The 14,184-nt window shown below is 51.1% G+C and overlaps 4 protein-coding genes across 4 annotated transcripts; 3 read left to right on the forward strand and 1 right to left on the reverse strand.

Annotated features, from left to right (window-relative positions):
* Window positions 1–256: 256 nt before the first annotated feature.
* On the forward strand, window positions 257–2,326 carry CkaCkLH20_05985 (ser thr phosphatase family protein; the record flags this gene model as incomplete). The annotated part of the gene is made up of 2 exons (XM_038888702.1): window positions 257–788; window positions 1,407–2,326. 2 exons carry the CDS (start codon window positions 257–259, stop codon window positions 2,324–2,326), a joined length of 1,452 nt encoding a protein of 483 aa, XP_038746038.1.
* A 349-nt stretch (window positions 2,327–2,675) lies between these two features.
* On the forward strand, window positions 2,676–3,130 carry CkaCkLH20_05986 (duf953 domain protein; the record flags this gene model as incomplete). The annotated part of the gene is made up of 2 exons (XM_038888703.1): window positions 2,676–2,899; window positions 2,968–3,130. 2 exons carry the CDS (start codon window positions 2,676–2,678, stop codon window positions 3,128–3,130), a joined length of 387 nt encoding a protein of 128 aa, XP_038746039.1.
* A 5,882-nt stretch (window positions 3,131–9,012) lies between these two features.
* Window positions 9,013–9,942, reverse strand: CkaCkLH20_05987 (uncharacterized protein; the record flags this gene model as incomplete). Its single annotated transcript, XM_038888704.1, has 1 exon — window positions 9,013–9,942. One exon carries the CDS (start codon window positions 9,940–9,942, stop codon window positions 9,013–9,015), a length of 930 nt encoding a protein of 309 aa, XP_038746040.1.
* A 1,622-nt stretch (window positions 9,943–11,564) lies between these two features.
* On the forward strand, window positions 11,565–13,229 carry CkaCkLH20_05988 (uncharacterized protein; the record flags this gene model as incomplete). The annotated part of the gene is made up of 1 exon (XM_038888705.1): window positions 11,565–13,229. One exon carries the CDS (start codon window positions 11,565–11,567, stop codon window positions 13,227–13,229), a length of 1,665 nt encoding a protein of 554 aa, XP_038746041.1.
* Between the last annotated feature and the right edge of the window lie 955 nt (window positions 13,230–14,184).

The following is a 14,184-nucleotide window of genomic DNA, read 5'->3' on the forward strand; positions in this document are numbered from 1 at the left end:
GAAATCTTGTGGGAGCGCCGAGATACCGCACAGAAACATTGTCCATCCGCGATACCCTTGAGGGGAATGACAGCTTTTAGTGTCCAGGGTCCCTGGTCTCCTACGCCGATTGCCTGCCGAAGGAACGCCTGCATCGGACCCGAAAGTTCGGGTCCACCCACCGGGCATGTCGGTATATAAGACCGGCTGGTCACGCAATCAGTAGGTAGCCGTGCAAACCTGTCAACAGATGGATTCTTGATATGACAGTTTAAACATGACGCAAACTCTCGAACAACTTCGCTCACAATCAGCTTCTTTCGGCAACGAGCCTCTTCTCACCCTCCCAAATGGCGAGGTCCTGAATCTGGCGAACGGATACATCCCGTTATTGACAAACTTCACTCATGAAGACAAGGCAGCAAAAGGTCTTCGAAAACGAAAAGCCGGACAGCAGCCGGAGACTCCCATATACTTCTCCGCTCTCGAGCTGGTAAGCGACAACGCGATACTATTCCTCACGGGCGCAAGTGGCAGTGGCAAGACCACGTTCGCGAAACACCTCAGTTTTGCGCTGGCAACAACAGGACTTGATAAGCCATCGCCTCTCATACGGAATGAACTCGGGGACATTCATGACGAGATATGGGGAGGCGGTAAACTTTTACCTTCATACTTCGCTACTAGTGGACTCGAGTCTCTGCGAACTCTGACTGAGCACACCTTGCCCCGGCTGTTGGACCACATGAACCACGACGGGGATGGTGTCTTGATCATTCTGGATGACATTGAAGCGGCAGGCAATGAAGGTCCGGAGCTTCTGTCTCGCCTCTGCCATCTTGTTCCTCAGGGTGTCAAGTTTCTTGTCTTGGGGGATGCCGACACTTGTGCTCGATGGGTGTTACCATCAAACGTGGCCCGTCACGAACTTTCGCCATTGTTGAAAGCTCAAAGGCGTCAAACCGTATCCCAACTTCTGGGGACTGACTCGGAATGGACTGAGGTAGCCACGGGCGATGCAGCTTCAAACCCAGCTTTGTTCGCGCTTTCGCTTCAGGCTGGGCATCCAGGGCGACTTGCAGAGGAGGTTCTGGATGGGTGGTTGTCGACCATCACCCCAGGGGAAGAAAGTGCGAACGCTCTAGCAGCCAAAGCATACGAATCCTTGAGTGGAAAGCAGTTTCTTGCTATATCGAACGACCTTGCCTCACAAGTGCCGTCGTCGGTCTCGCTATTGTCCTGCGGCGTCATTCAGAACCTGCTCGCCGCCCGTCATCTGGTAAACTTACCAGTTGATAACACAGTCAACTTGTTTCACAAAGAGCCTGACCGATCAAAGTCTGTCGTGCGCAGTTGCTTGATACGCTTAGGCACATCTGAAAAGTCGAACAGCCTCATTCAGAGGCTTTTAACATCCTCGCCTGCAGACTCTCAGCGCGCCGCACTTCTGATCGCGGACCTGGTTCCCGCAGCGTCAGAGGCTGAAGAGCGAATCGCGAAGCTCGTTCTCAAAGTCGTCGAAGAGGGCCTGCTTTCGCCTGGCGACCGAGAACGAGCCGGTCGCGTCCTTTCCCGTCTAGGGGACCCTCGCGATTTGACTGCGCTCGCAGAAATTCCCGCAGGAAATTTCATTATGGGTTCCGACAATCATCCCAACTCGCAACCGACGAACTCTATCGCACTCGGCCGTTTCCGCATCGGCATCTACCCAGTCGTCAACAAGGATTACTTGGCCTTCACCCGACAGACCGGCCGAGATTGGTTCAGTGTGGACGGTGCGGACCCGGAAAGGCTAAACGCACCGGCAACAGATCTCACGTGGCATGACGCTCGAGCTTATTGTTCCTGGTTAACAGTTCGCTGGCGTAAAAAGGGCAAAATATCGTCCACTGAGCACGTCCGGCTCCCGACGGAACCCGAGTGGGAACGCGCATCGCGTGGCGATCAGGATGGCGCCGACGGCGACGGGCAAGTATATCCTTGGGGTTCGAATTGGCGGGGAGATGCCACGAACTCGGAAGAAACTGGTTTCAATAACACTTGCGCTGTGGGTCTATTCCCCAAAGGCCGGTCTCCGTATGGCTGCTATGACATGGCTGGGCAAGTCTGGGAGTGGTGCACGACGCTTTGGGGTAAGGATATGGCAAATCCTCAGTTCAGATATCCATGGAAACACGACGATAGAGAGATTATTGGGGCTGCTGGCGAAATACGCAGGGTGCTGCGCGGTGGTTGCTTTTCCAGTCCACAGGTCAAAGCCAACTGCACATATCGTGGGAGTCTGGAGCCGGCCGGTTTCTGGCGCGGGAACGGTTTCCGTGTCGTAGTTGCGGCAGAACCTTCTTAGCGAGTAGAATTCAGTCGTACTATTGACTTAGTTAAGAAACCAAAATCCAACTCAGACGAGCGACGCTATCATTGGGTGTTGCATGCACCACGCACCGGCATCGAATGCCGGGTATCCACTTTTGAAGGAGCGGCCGAGTGGGGCCCCTCCGGCCGGTGTCGGAGATCTTGACCGGCGACACAATTGTGGATATGTATCACGCCATTTTGGCCGTGAAGATCTGGGGCGACTGATCTAGAGACAGAAGCTCAGTTTTCGACTCATGAGACTCGCGCTACTTTGATTTACTGTACTTCACCAAAATTCTTGATTTCCTCACTTCGATTGTGATTGGCATATTGCTGCAAAAATGCCTATCATTTCTACCTTCACGCTGCCGGACTCGATCGAGTCCCTACTGCAATTCGATGATTCCGACTCGCCCTTTTTCATAACCTTTACGACCTCGAACCTACCAGAGACGGGGGAGTCATGGTGCCCCGACGTCAGAGCCGCCCTGCCGCTCATCCATGCCGCCTTTGAAGGAGACAACGCCCCCAGGATGGCATTCGTTGAGGTTGGCCAGAGACCCGAGTATGTGGATAACGCGCCGTAATTCCTGAACCCCGTTTCCATGAAGATCATCTAACCTTGGCATATAGGTGGAAGGTCCCAACCAACGTCTACCGGACGAAGTGGGACGTCCATAACGTCCCTACTATTGTCCGGTACCAGCGTGTGAATGGTCAGATCAAGGAGACAGGCCGATTGGTTGAGGGGGACATTCTGGACAACCAAAGACTGCAGTCACTTCTCAATCAATAGCGAAAGGGCTTAGGTACATTCCCATACCAAAAAGATCAACCTTGACATCATGGGCTATCTTCTCTTTCACCCACCGAAACGTGTGTACATGTACAGTTGCATGGCGAGTCCAGGTCTCTGTGCAAGAATGTCGCAACGTGTCTTCTACACAGGGTGATTACTGGTATGGCGAAATGGTCTATGTCAGACAATCATCAGTGGACCTGGCTTAGGTTATGCTGCTGGTGACGTTGCGCTTCATCTTATTCGTGTTCGCTCCTAGACTCCTGTAGGCTTCGTAGCGTAATAGGTACCTCTGAGCCCTACGGTCGTGCCCCTACATTGATGACTCTGCACAGCTACTGCAATTTCGCTGACGCGTAATGCACTAGAACCCAGCCGAGGCCCGATGATAAGCATCCTCACTTCCTCATCAGCGCTGCCAATGAGAGCTTTCCCCTTGAGTGCCATCCACCTCTTATCGTAGGTTGAGGATGCGCCAGTACATGACATTAACCTCGTCCGCCGTGCCTGGCGAGAGGTTGAAGGGGTTGGCCAAGCTCAAACCCGGTTTCGATTCTACCAGCTACCGTACCAGCTACCGTCTCTCAGGTGTGTCTCTCGTAGAGACTGCCTAAAGCCTGGTCCCCTCGAAGACTTTGCCACACATACTAAAATCAGCCGAACGATCCTTCATGTCTCGTCTGAATGCGTCCCCTAGCATCTTGAGTTCTCCGAGAACAAAAACTGGCTTCAATTTGAAACTAGTCCTTTTATGTTTGCGATTTACCTCCTTACGAACGCCGCCAGATATTAAATGCCTACTGGGATCAGAAGAAACGAGCTCTCGCCGTTCATGTTGCGTTGGCCTGTCCGAGCGGAGGGGACTGGAGGAGAATCTATAGCTTCTCGCCGGGGACCAAAAAGGTAGTCGGAGTTCATCTTCCGGACCGGGGAGGGTGATTGTTGAACTCGACGGCGATAACTCTTGCCCATAGGGAGACTCCTCGGCGATTGTATCGTCAAACATCGCCGACCTCTTCAACGAGTCAAGCAGAGAGATCTTGGCTTCGCCGACTCCAATTCAAAACTATGAGGCTTTTGAGAACGCCGACCTTTTGTCTTGGCAGAACCCATCGCTCTCGGTTTGCATCAAATTTGGAAAAATGATTATCATCATCAACGAAATGGACCACAACCTTCTGCATCTGCGTCCATCGACATGGGAATAATCAAACTTTCATCCTGCAGTGCAGGTTTGCCTAATGGGGCTCGAGTTTCGTTGTAAAGCCCTAATTCCTAAACATGCCCGTCGGAATTCCCGCCCATCCCGTCTTTTGCAGGAACCGTGTGACGTGTATACCGATATTCCGCGGAGTTTGGGAGAAGCTTTTTGACCACAGTAGCCCGATGCGGCTTAATCAGATCGGTAACAATCTCCACCTCTGCTGCCGTGTCCCTGGGTCGTGTGTAAGGATATTAGCGACAACCCTGAATGGCACTATGCAGTACGACGAGGGATCCCCACACACGTAGGGACTTGAGCGCTAAAGCCTGTCGTACGTAGTAGACGAAGTTGTAAATACTATAATCTTACCGCTCCATCAAATGATGGTGAAGGTTTGTTGTGACTTGAGCAGCTTGGTAGGGACGTTGTCATCTCGGCCGGATACGTCTCGTCCTCGTGACTTCATGTTGCGGCGTCGTGCTGTTCATGATTTGTGTTCAAGACTGATGCACATAAAAATCACCCCTGCATTCGCATGAGAACCCTAGGTACTGTGTCTTATGTTGGCCTGGCCTGTTGCATACCACGATGTGCAATAGTGTATGTATTTACTGCTTATTCACATTGACATACCAGTGGGAATGAGATTCTGTAAGCATTACTGTTATGCACATCAATACACGTAATCGAATAGCTTTGGCGTTCGTTGCTTTGATTAATATTGCTGCACAAGATCTCTTACGCTGTGAGGTGTGCAACAGCCAAGTATTGGTTATCATTCATCGATGCATATTGTGGCATTTTTCTTTCTAGAGCCGTCATTTTGTCAACCGCTCGTTCTGACATGACAGCATGTAAGAGTCGAAGATCCGGCAAAGCGATAGGCTCCTCAATGTCGAAGTCTATGATTCAATCACCCTGTGATCATGGCCTGATGAACCTTGCATCTGATTCACCAATCGGCCTAATATATAGCAACATCTTCATGGTCGCCTCATCACTCACCGGCCTGGTGTTGACTTGGAAATTGAAATCATCCTACAAGATCCAATGAACGACTGGCTTGATCCATCACATCTTTTTAACGTTGAGATCGACCGGTTCGCATGACCCGGTCCTCTGAGGTTCGTCTTGGCCGTTGAGTCTTTGGAACCAACAGCCTCAAACTGTAATTCCCTATTAGAAATGTGCTCTATGGGGTAAAACTGCGATATTTTACCCGGGAGTAGTATTCCGGCGGCCGTAGAAGTTGTAAGTGCCACCGAAGCTTCACGCAGACGCGAGTAGGTGCACGCATACGCTGTACGATCGGCCGAACAAGAAGATTGCAGTGGACCAGGGTATACGGATGTTCCGTCTCGTGTCATGTCGCAGCATACCAGCACGGTCGCGGGTTTCCACCTCTTTAACTCGATGTCATGTGTATCCGCCGAGTAATAGCCCAAAGTTGCCAACCACTCGACGCGGCAGTCTTTTATTACTTTCTCGGTATCGCTTTCACAGTTTAAACTTGAAGACTTCCCCAGTACACTCTCGGTCTCGCTTGGCTATCCTCCATAGACCAAAGTCCGCTCTACTACGCACGCATAACCACCAATAGGGGCAAGCGGTGGGGGGAGATCTCCGCGTTGACAGACCCCGTAGATTAACCTACTCTAGTCCAAGTACAAAAACCCCTGTCTCAAGATTGAGTCCGTGCTCCCCGTGTTTCCCACGGATTCCACGGGGCTGAAAAACAAAAAGGATCGCGAGGACCGGCAAAACGGACACAACTGCGGCCGTACCCGACGTAATTCAATAAACGCGCAAGCAGCACAGTGTAGTGCTCAACAGGAGGTTGTTCCGACCCTGTCGGCCCTTCGGCTACACTCACCACAAAATGGAGCCGGACCACACGCCCAAAACCAGTGTTATTCCCAGAGCGGTAAGTCTTCGCCTAACGGCATCACGGCCCATCGCTGCTCACCACACGATATCAAGCTACCATAATTCGTTGCTAATCGTCACTGTCTATCAATAGTGCCATAATTGTCGGATCCGCAAGGTAATGGGAAACATTCCAGATCATCATCTAAGACCTTACCAATCTTCGGACTTGCAGCCCGCGGGATGCGTCGACCCCTTTCTCTCATCCCTTCGATGACTTCATTGATCTCAACTGACGCAACCAGACGCGATGCAATCGAGAGGTTCCTTGTTCCAACTGTGTAACGTCCAAAATCCCTTGCCGGCCGGCAGGTGGAAGACAACCAGCTCAGCGGACGATACCTGAGAGAACTGAAAGGTACCGCGATAACTCTCGCTGAAAATGACTTCTGGACTGACTAGAGTAAACATGTAGTCATCCGAGTATTCAGCAACTTCACGACAGGTTGAGGGCCGTTGAGGAGGCTCTCCGAAACCAAACCGATCAACAAGCAAACAAGAACACTCCCATTTCCACTCCAAATACAACACCAAACGTTGAAGATGACTCTTCAACGCATCATTGCCTGTGGGAAGACCATCACATCTCCTACGAGGGGGACTCATCCTTCAGGCAACAAACGTACCTGGCGAGCCAGATCGAGGAGCTCAAACTCGAAGCTGCGCAGTCTCCAATGGTCGTGGACGAGTTAGCAACTTTGCGAGGGATTTGCGAAAGTCACAATAATCGTCCGGAAACGAGACAGTTGCGAAGATTGCCACATGTAGCAAAAGGAGCACAGCTACAGTTGCCGCCATCGGACTTTGTAATACGGCTTCTTCGAACCGTTTCGGGTGCGTTTTAACTACGGTTACTCTTATGACTTTGAACGTCGCTAACGGGTCAAATGATATAGAACATTCCATACTCTTTCTCTACTATGCTGTTGAGAATCGAGCACAAGTCGAAGACCTATGTCGAAGAGTTTACTTCTCCGTTGAACCGGTCACAGTCGGGGAAGTTACTCTTTTGAACGGGTTCTTGTCGGTGCTTCTTCGTGACATAGACTTTGCGGCACACCCGGAATTCGATCCCGAAGAGACGAGCCGCCTGTACAACCTGAGCTATGCGAACTTCAAATCTGGTATCGAGACTTACGAGGTTATGGCAATGCCAACATTCGAGCACACCTTGATATTATCTATTGCGGTGAGTAAAATTGCGGCAACAAGGCCAAAGAACGTTCTGACAAAGGATTCGCAGTCACTACGCGCGCAACAAGACGGGAATTTACCACTACAATGGACTATCATGTCTGCAGCGGCCAGGCATTGTCTAGCATTGGGGTATCACAGGAGAGCAAAATTAGCAGCGCTGCCCGCGGAGGAAGCTCGCAGAGCGAGACGATTATTCTGGCATGTCTACTTCGCAGATCGCGGTCTAACCCTCACACAGGGGAAAGCCCCGATAATCCAAGACTTGGATATCGATACCGAGCCATTCGAAATTTCCCAAAACCCCGAGCGACGACCCTGGGATACTTCTTTCTCCGCGTTCATTGAGTTTGGACGCATACAAGCCAGGATTTACGAAAATCTTTACTCGCCAGCAGCCACAAGATCAACCGACGAGGAAAGGCGAGCCACGGTTACATACTTGTCGAAACGACTGGCGCAGTGGTATGATTCGTGGCGCAATGTGGACTACTCTTTTGCATACCGGAAAGAGCTGTTTCAGTTCACTTTTGAGGGTCTGGATGTGGTCTATTATTCCATCATGACCTTGCTCCATCGAGGAGCGAGCTCGTCGAACTCTGCCAGCTCCATTTCCGAGGAGTGCTTCGAAGCAGCAAGGAAAGGACTGACGGCCCACGCACAAGCGTTCCCTCGATCTGCGTCTGGGGGCTACGCAGCAATGTTCAGTTACGCTGTTTGGTAAGTGACACCATCGCTGATGGATGACTCGCACTGCCACCCGTCTCTTCATGTCGTTTTAGATACTGACCTGCGTGTTTTACAGGACGCACCTCTATTCCTCTTTCACCCCATACATAATAACATTCCTACACTGCATCGGCAACTCGGATCTTGAAGATCTGCACCTGCTTCGAAGTACCCTCGAGATCAGCGAACGTCTGAGCGGGTTGGTGGAGTCATGCAGGCGGCAATACGAGCTGTGCAGGGCGCTTTATCGCATTGCAGAAGCATACATCAAGTCAAAGAAAGGGATAACCTGTGTCGAAGCAGGGCTGGAGAACACGATTCATCTGCCGCTGCAGCATCAAGCAGCGGATAACTGGCCGATCTTCGATTCACATGTAGAACCAAACGCTTTTACGGAACTTCATGTGGATGATTGGAACAACTCCTACATGGGGCATATGTCATTCACATTGGACAATCAGTTGGGGAAGGGGAGTGCTAGTTGAAGAAGGTCCAGAATTCGAGTCGAGCTGGAAAACAATATCTATCCCTACCTGTTACATATTCAGCAGTCGTAAGTCCTGCGAGGTGATTCATGGTGACATCGTGCTGGCCCTAGGAGAATCAAAGATCCCGGGCGAATACACCGCCGTGCTGGAGGGCGGGATACGGTCCGAATATTGGAGACGGTATTAAATGATCTGTACTCTGTTTGCCCCAGAAGTGTGCAGATGAAGACGTATAGTGGCATCTGGAGCCAAAGTCATTGCTCTTATGTGTATGTCGAAGAGATACTAAAGACACGTGGACACCCCGCAGGCTACAGCTCTGTTCAGAATTCAACTGGCTATGCCACGTCTGCCTTGTCAGCATTCCTATACTGGCGAACAATCTCACCGACTGCGGTTCTGACATCGTGTCGACGATACCCGCCCAGCCTCCTCAGGTCCTCCGCATCTGGTTCATATACCACGGTCCTGTCTCCAGCATACAAAGTCGCCTTGGGCAACAGCGGGTGATCTTGGTCCAGGGCCGGCAACGTCTGTGGGTTTCCAACAGCCCTAAAGAACATCTCAAAGTACTCTGCGTACGTCAGATTCTCGTCGCCGACCAGAATAGCCCTTCCCGAAACAGCTTCGCTATGTTCGATAGCCCCCAGGATAGCTTCCGAAAGGGATTGCGTGGAGATGAAGTTCAGCCCTCCGATGGGCGCGAATGCAGGGATCGGGAGCTTGCCCTCCGCATAATCGATATATGCTTTGAACATCGGGATTACGATCCCGGGTACCGATCCGACGACTATCGGTGCATCCAAGCTGCAAGCGTGGAACTCAGGGGTCGCCAACCCAACAACCCCATCCGCCGCCAACTTTCGTGAGCGGACGTAGGCGTTCTGGTCGGCTACGTCGCCCAGTATGTGTGGGTAGACACTTCCGATGTGCACAAACTTCCTGACTCCTGATTCTCTAGCGAGTCGAGCGAAAGCTGGTACGGCCTCTCCGTTGGCTTGTAGGTAGTGCTGGTCAGCGACTTGGCCCGCTGGCACGTGTCGGATGTCGCTTCCTGCAGCAAATACGACGGCGTCAAAAGCGGAGAGTTGATCTCTTGTGAAGTCGTTTTGCATGTAGTCTCCCCTTATGAAGGGCAGGCTCGCAAGGGATGTGGCGGCTTCGGGAGCTCGACGACCAGCAATGGAGACGCTGTGCCCCTGGGACTGTAGATGGAGTGCCGCATGACCCCCTACCATGCCGGTACCCCCCACAACGAGGATCTTCATATTCTTGCGTCGAGTGACGAGATTTGAAAGTAATTGATGATTTGTGATTGGTGGTGAAATCCAGCAGCAAGGAGAAGGAGCCTGCAATTGGTGCCAGTCTGACCCGTGTGAACTAGAAGCTATTTATATCTTTGAAGAGAATTTCGTACCCTCTATTAACGAAGAACATCTTCAACATAAACACAATTATTAATCCTTCGGAATTCTCGGCCGATTCGTGCGGCTTCATCCTGAGAAGCTTTGGAGGTGGCCGCGGAACACGCGGGAGACGCGGGGAGTCTCAGTGCTAGGGCAGCTGCTCTTCCATTGTGTTCGCGAATACGATGTAATGTATAACATCAGAAACGATGAAATCAGAAAGAATTATTCTATGTTGAATCTATGCGGGCATTTGCTAGCTGAGGTGGTAATCCCTTGAGTTAACTTGTTGCTGAACACAGGTGGGCCGAAGTCCGCAGCCGACCCGGCTTTCGGTCGGAAGGAGTGCTGAGTGTGCGATCGCCAAGCTGCATGTATCAAAACATTAGGGAAGGAATTTAAACCAATCGTCGTACTGTGAACATGGATTATGTTGAGCCATTCTTACATACGCAGGATCATTCGGGTGCTGCATCCACAACAGCTGGGCCATGCAAGATCACGCACGTCGGCGGCCAATGAACATGAATAAGTGATCTAGAAACGCGGGGAAACAATGTTGGATTGTATTTCGCTGTTTTCTGTTGAAAAAGCTCACTCATTTTACCAAACCGTCGAAGTTTCCGTCTCTGCGGTCTGTTCTATCGCATTGATGTTATTCGGAGTCACGGATTTGATGATCTAGTAAGTGCCGGATGCAAGATTAGAAATAGGCCTAGGACTGATAGCGTAAAGATTGCTCAAAGCTAGATGTAGTTTGAAGCCAGACTGCCTTAAGCATGCGGACGTGGAGTGGACCAGCTTCCTTCGTGCCGAGGTTGACCGGCAGCGGCGACCGTGATCCGGTGCGATGCCCCACATATGGGGACCCATAGCCGGCCCCGGGCTCGGAGACTTACGGAGCCCACCTTCTAATATCGAGATTGCCAACCTTTTGTGACTGCAAGCTCTCTATTGCCAGTGGATGAATAGAAGACGCATAGAATGAATCAAGGGAACGGAATTGTTGGGAAACCGAGTGAAATAAGCCATGGGTGGAATAAGCCATGCCTGGGCTGGGAGCCGAAAACATATTGTCAACCTTGATTGCCTTTGAGTGTTGAGGATTTATAAATTTCACTGGAAAAGTTCGAAGACTCCGAGTCCGCTGTTTTTAGTGTTGATTCTGTGCTAGAAGGGTGCACTTGAGACTGACTTCCATGACGTCGACATAGCGAGTCAACATACGCGGACTTTCGAAGCCCGAAAGTCCATCAAATACCCAGTCCGATCGTTTCAGATGTTTACCCAGCTGATATCGCCCGATATTAATACCTTTTCTAGAGTTTGACCCTCGGTTGATGAATCATTATCAGACGAAGAATCGTATCTATAAGAATGAAGGCCAGTCAAGCTGCTGTCAGATCTGTGAACTTGCCTGGCAGAAGCCTCCATCGTTTTAACATAGTTTGTGTCTACCTCATTACCGACTCTGATCACACGACATGCCCCAAAGAGAAACAGATGACATCGGCAGCTCGGAGTGGGTGTCGTCACCACTGGACATGAAGGCAGATGTGATTATCGTGGGAGCAGGATTCAGCGGCTGTTATGCTTTACATCGAATGCGGCAACTCGGCCTTGAAGCCAAGATCATCGAAGCTGGAAGCGACTTCGGTGGTGTTTGGCACTTTAACAGATACCCAGGAGCGCGCGTCGACTCCGAGACGCCGACGTACCAGTTCAGCCTACGCGAGGTGTGGGCAGGTTTCAACTTCCGAGAACGATTTCCAGGCCAAGACGAGCTTCGCGAATACTTCAGTCACGTGGATAAGACTTGGAATTTAAGAAAAGATGCGACTTTCAACACCAGAGTCGAGGAGGCTAGATACGACAATGAGCACAGAATATGGAGAATGAAAACTGATTCTGGGCTTACGACGGAATCCAGGTTCGTGATATTCGCGACTGGAACCACGAACAAGTCATATACACCGGAGATATCTGGGCTCGAACGCTTCAAAGGGAAGGTCATTCACCCTTGTGCTTGGCCTGAAGGACTCGACGTCAAGGGCAAGAAAGTTGGCATAATAGGCCAAGGCGCTTCAGGACTGCAAATCTTTCAACAGTTGGCGAAAGAGGATTGCGCACTGACAGTCTTCGTTCGGACACCCTGCACGGCAATCCCCATGAAGCAGAGAGAGCTATCCTTTGAAGAGTCGGAAACGCTGAAGAACTTCTACGACGGGTTGTTCGAAAAAGCCAAGTTTGAATCTACCGCGGCGTATCCATACAACAAGAACCCGAAGTCATTCTTTGACGCCACGGAAGAGGAAAGACACCAGCTATTCGAGCAGCTCTGGACGAGAGGCGGGTTTGGATTTCTGGTTTCCAATTATCACGATGTGATGCTTGATCCCAAGGCCAACGCAATTATGTATGATTTCTGGGTCAGCAAGGTCAGGTCTCGAATGACCGATACCGTCAAAAAGGACATCGTAGCTCCGTTGAAGCAGTACCAATGGATCGGAACGAAACGCCCCAACCTAGAGACGGACTATTACGAAATGCTTGACCGGCCTAACGTCAAATTGGTAGACCTCAAAGCAACGCCAATCAAGGAGCTCACTCCCTCGGGGATCACGACATTCGGAGAAAGCGATGAGCTGCATGATCTAGACGTGATCATATTCGCGACAGGGTACGACTCAGTGACCGGGAGCCTCCACGACATGAATATACACGATCGCAAAGGCATCAAGCTCCAGGACAAGTGGAAGGATGGCATTCGCACATATCTTGGGATGATGATTGAAGATATGCCCAACGCATTTCTCTTATACGGACCACAGGCGCCAACCTCGGTGGCGAATGGACCGCCGTTCATTGAGATGGAGGTCGATTGGATTGCTCAATTGGTACAGAAGGCTCGGCGAGACGGTGTATCCTCCATTGAGCCTACGGAAGAAGCTGTGAGCAATTGGCGACAATCAGTCATGGCCGCGTTTGAGCCCACCCTCTACAGATATAGCACTGGCTGGTGGACTGGTATGAACATACCAGGCAAGAACCGGGAACCTCTCATTTTCTTCGGTGGCTTGGAAGCCTGGTGGGAGCGTTGCAATGAGGCTTTGACAGACTGGTCACATTTCGAAGTTTTTATCGCTTAAAGTCACTTGTTAGTCAGGCAAATGCATGCCACCACCATTCTAAGAACTGATGGATGGGAGTATCTTCAATAGTGGAAAAGATGTTGGCTGGAACCAGATCCATTTTCAGGGCTGATTGGTCTAGAACCAACTTACCAAGGCTAGTCCGGCTGTACGCGCCGGGCGGATCACATAAACAAGGATTTTGTCTTGCTTGACACGTGGGGGACTCTGTCAACGCGTAAGCTTCCTTGGCCACCACTGCGCACCGTCTGCCACCTGACGTCATTTCACCCTTACAGGACTCCAAACGACTGAGCTCAGGAAGAAAACATCAATCTCACTTCAAGGTAGCAGTGCTCCAGCCTCCACACGGATGGACGGCAGGTCTAATGGCTAGTGTGTCGGAAGCACGGCACGTTCTTTAAGCCCGGCCGCTATGGTGACGCAGATAGCCGCATTTCTTGGCATTAGATAATCTAGCTTCAGTTACTTTTACATCATCACTCGTGGAGCGCACGGCTCTCGCGGCACCTACATAACGCCCAGCACAACCTGTTCATCCATCACTTGGCGATGACCTCGTGAATTTTCCGCCTTTGATCCCCACTGGAACCGGATCCTACTCACTACTACTAGCCCATGTTGGTAGAGATATAACCGCAGCCATGTCGTCCTCGAGCCAGACGGGACTGCCGAAGCTTGGCGGGGTTCTTTATCAAACTTTGGTTGAATTTCCCTACAGCGCATATTCGGTCCCTCGAGTCCCTGACCAGAAGGCGTCTACCTCCCAAAACACAATGCCTCATACGAATTCGCCTCAGGGCCATGTGGCTCATACTTTGAGTGAGCCCCTTGCCAAATTTTGTCAATCCGGCGACAGCGTTTCCTCGCTTCTTGCCAGGGATTCAACTCTGTCACCGGGAGATGCCTGGAAAAAGCTGTCAAGCCATTACGAAAGCGCGTCTCATGAGTC

The sequence above is a fragment of the Colletotrichum karsti genome (assembly GCF_011947395.1).
Source record: "Colletotrichum karsti strain CkLH20 chromosome Unknown Scaffold17, whole genome shotgun sequence".
Taxonomy (NCBI): domain Eukaryota; kingdom Fungi; phylum Ascomycota; class Sordariomycetes; order Glomerellales; family Glomerellaceae; genus Colletotrichum; species Colletotrichum karsti.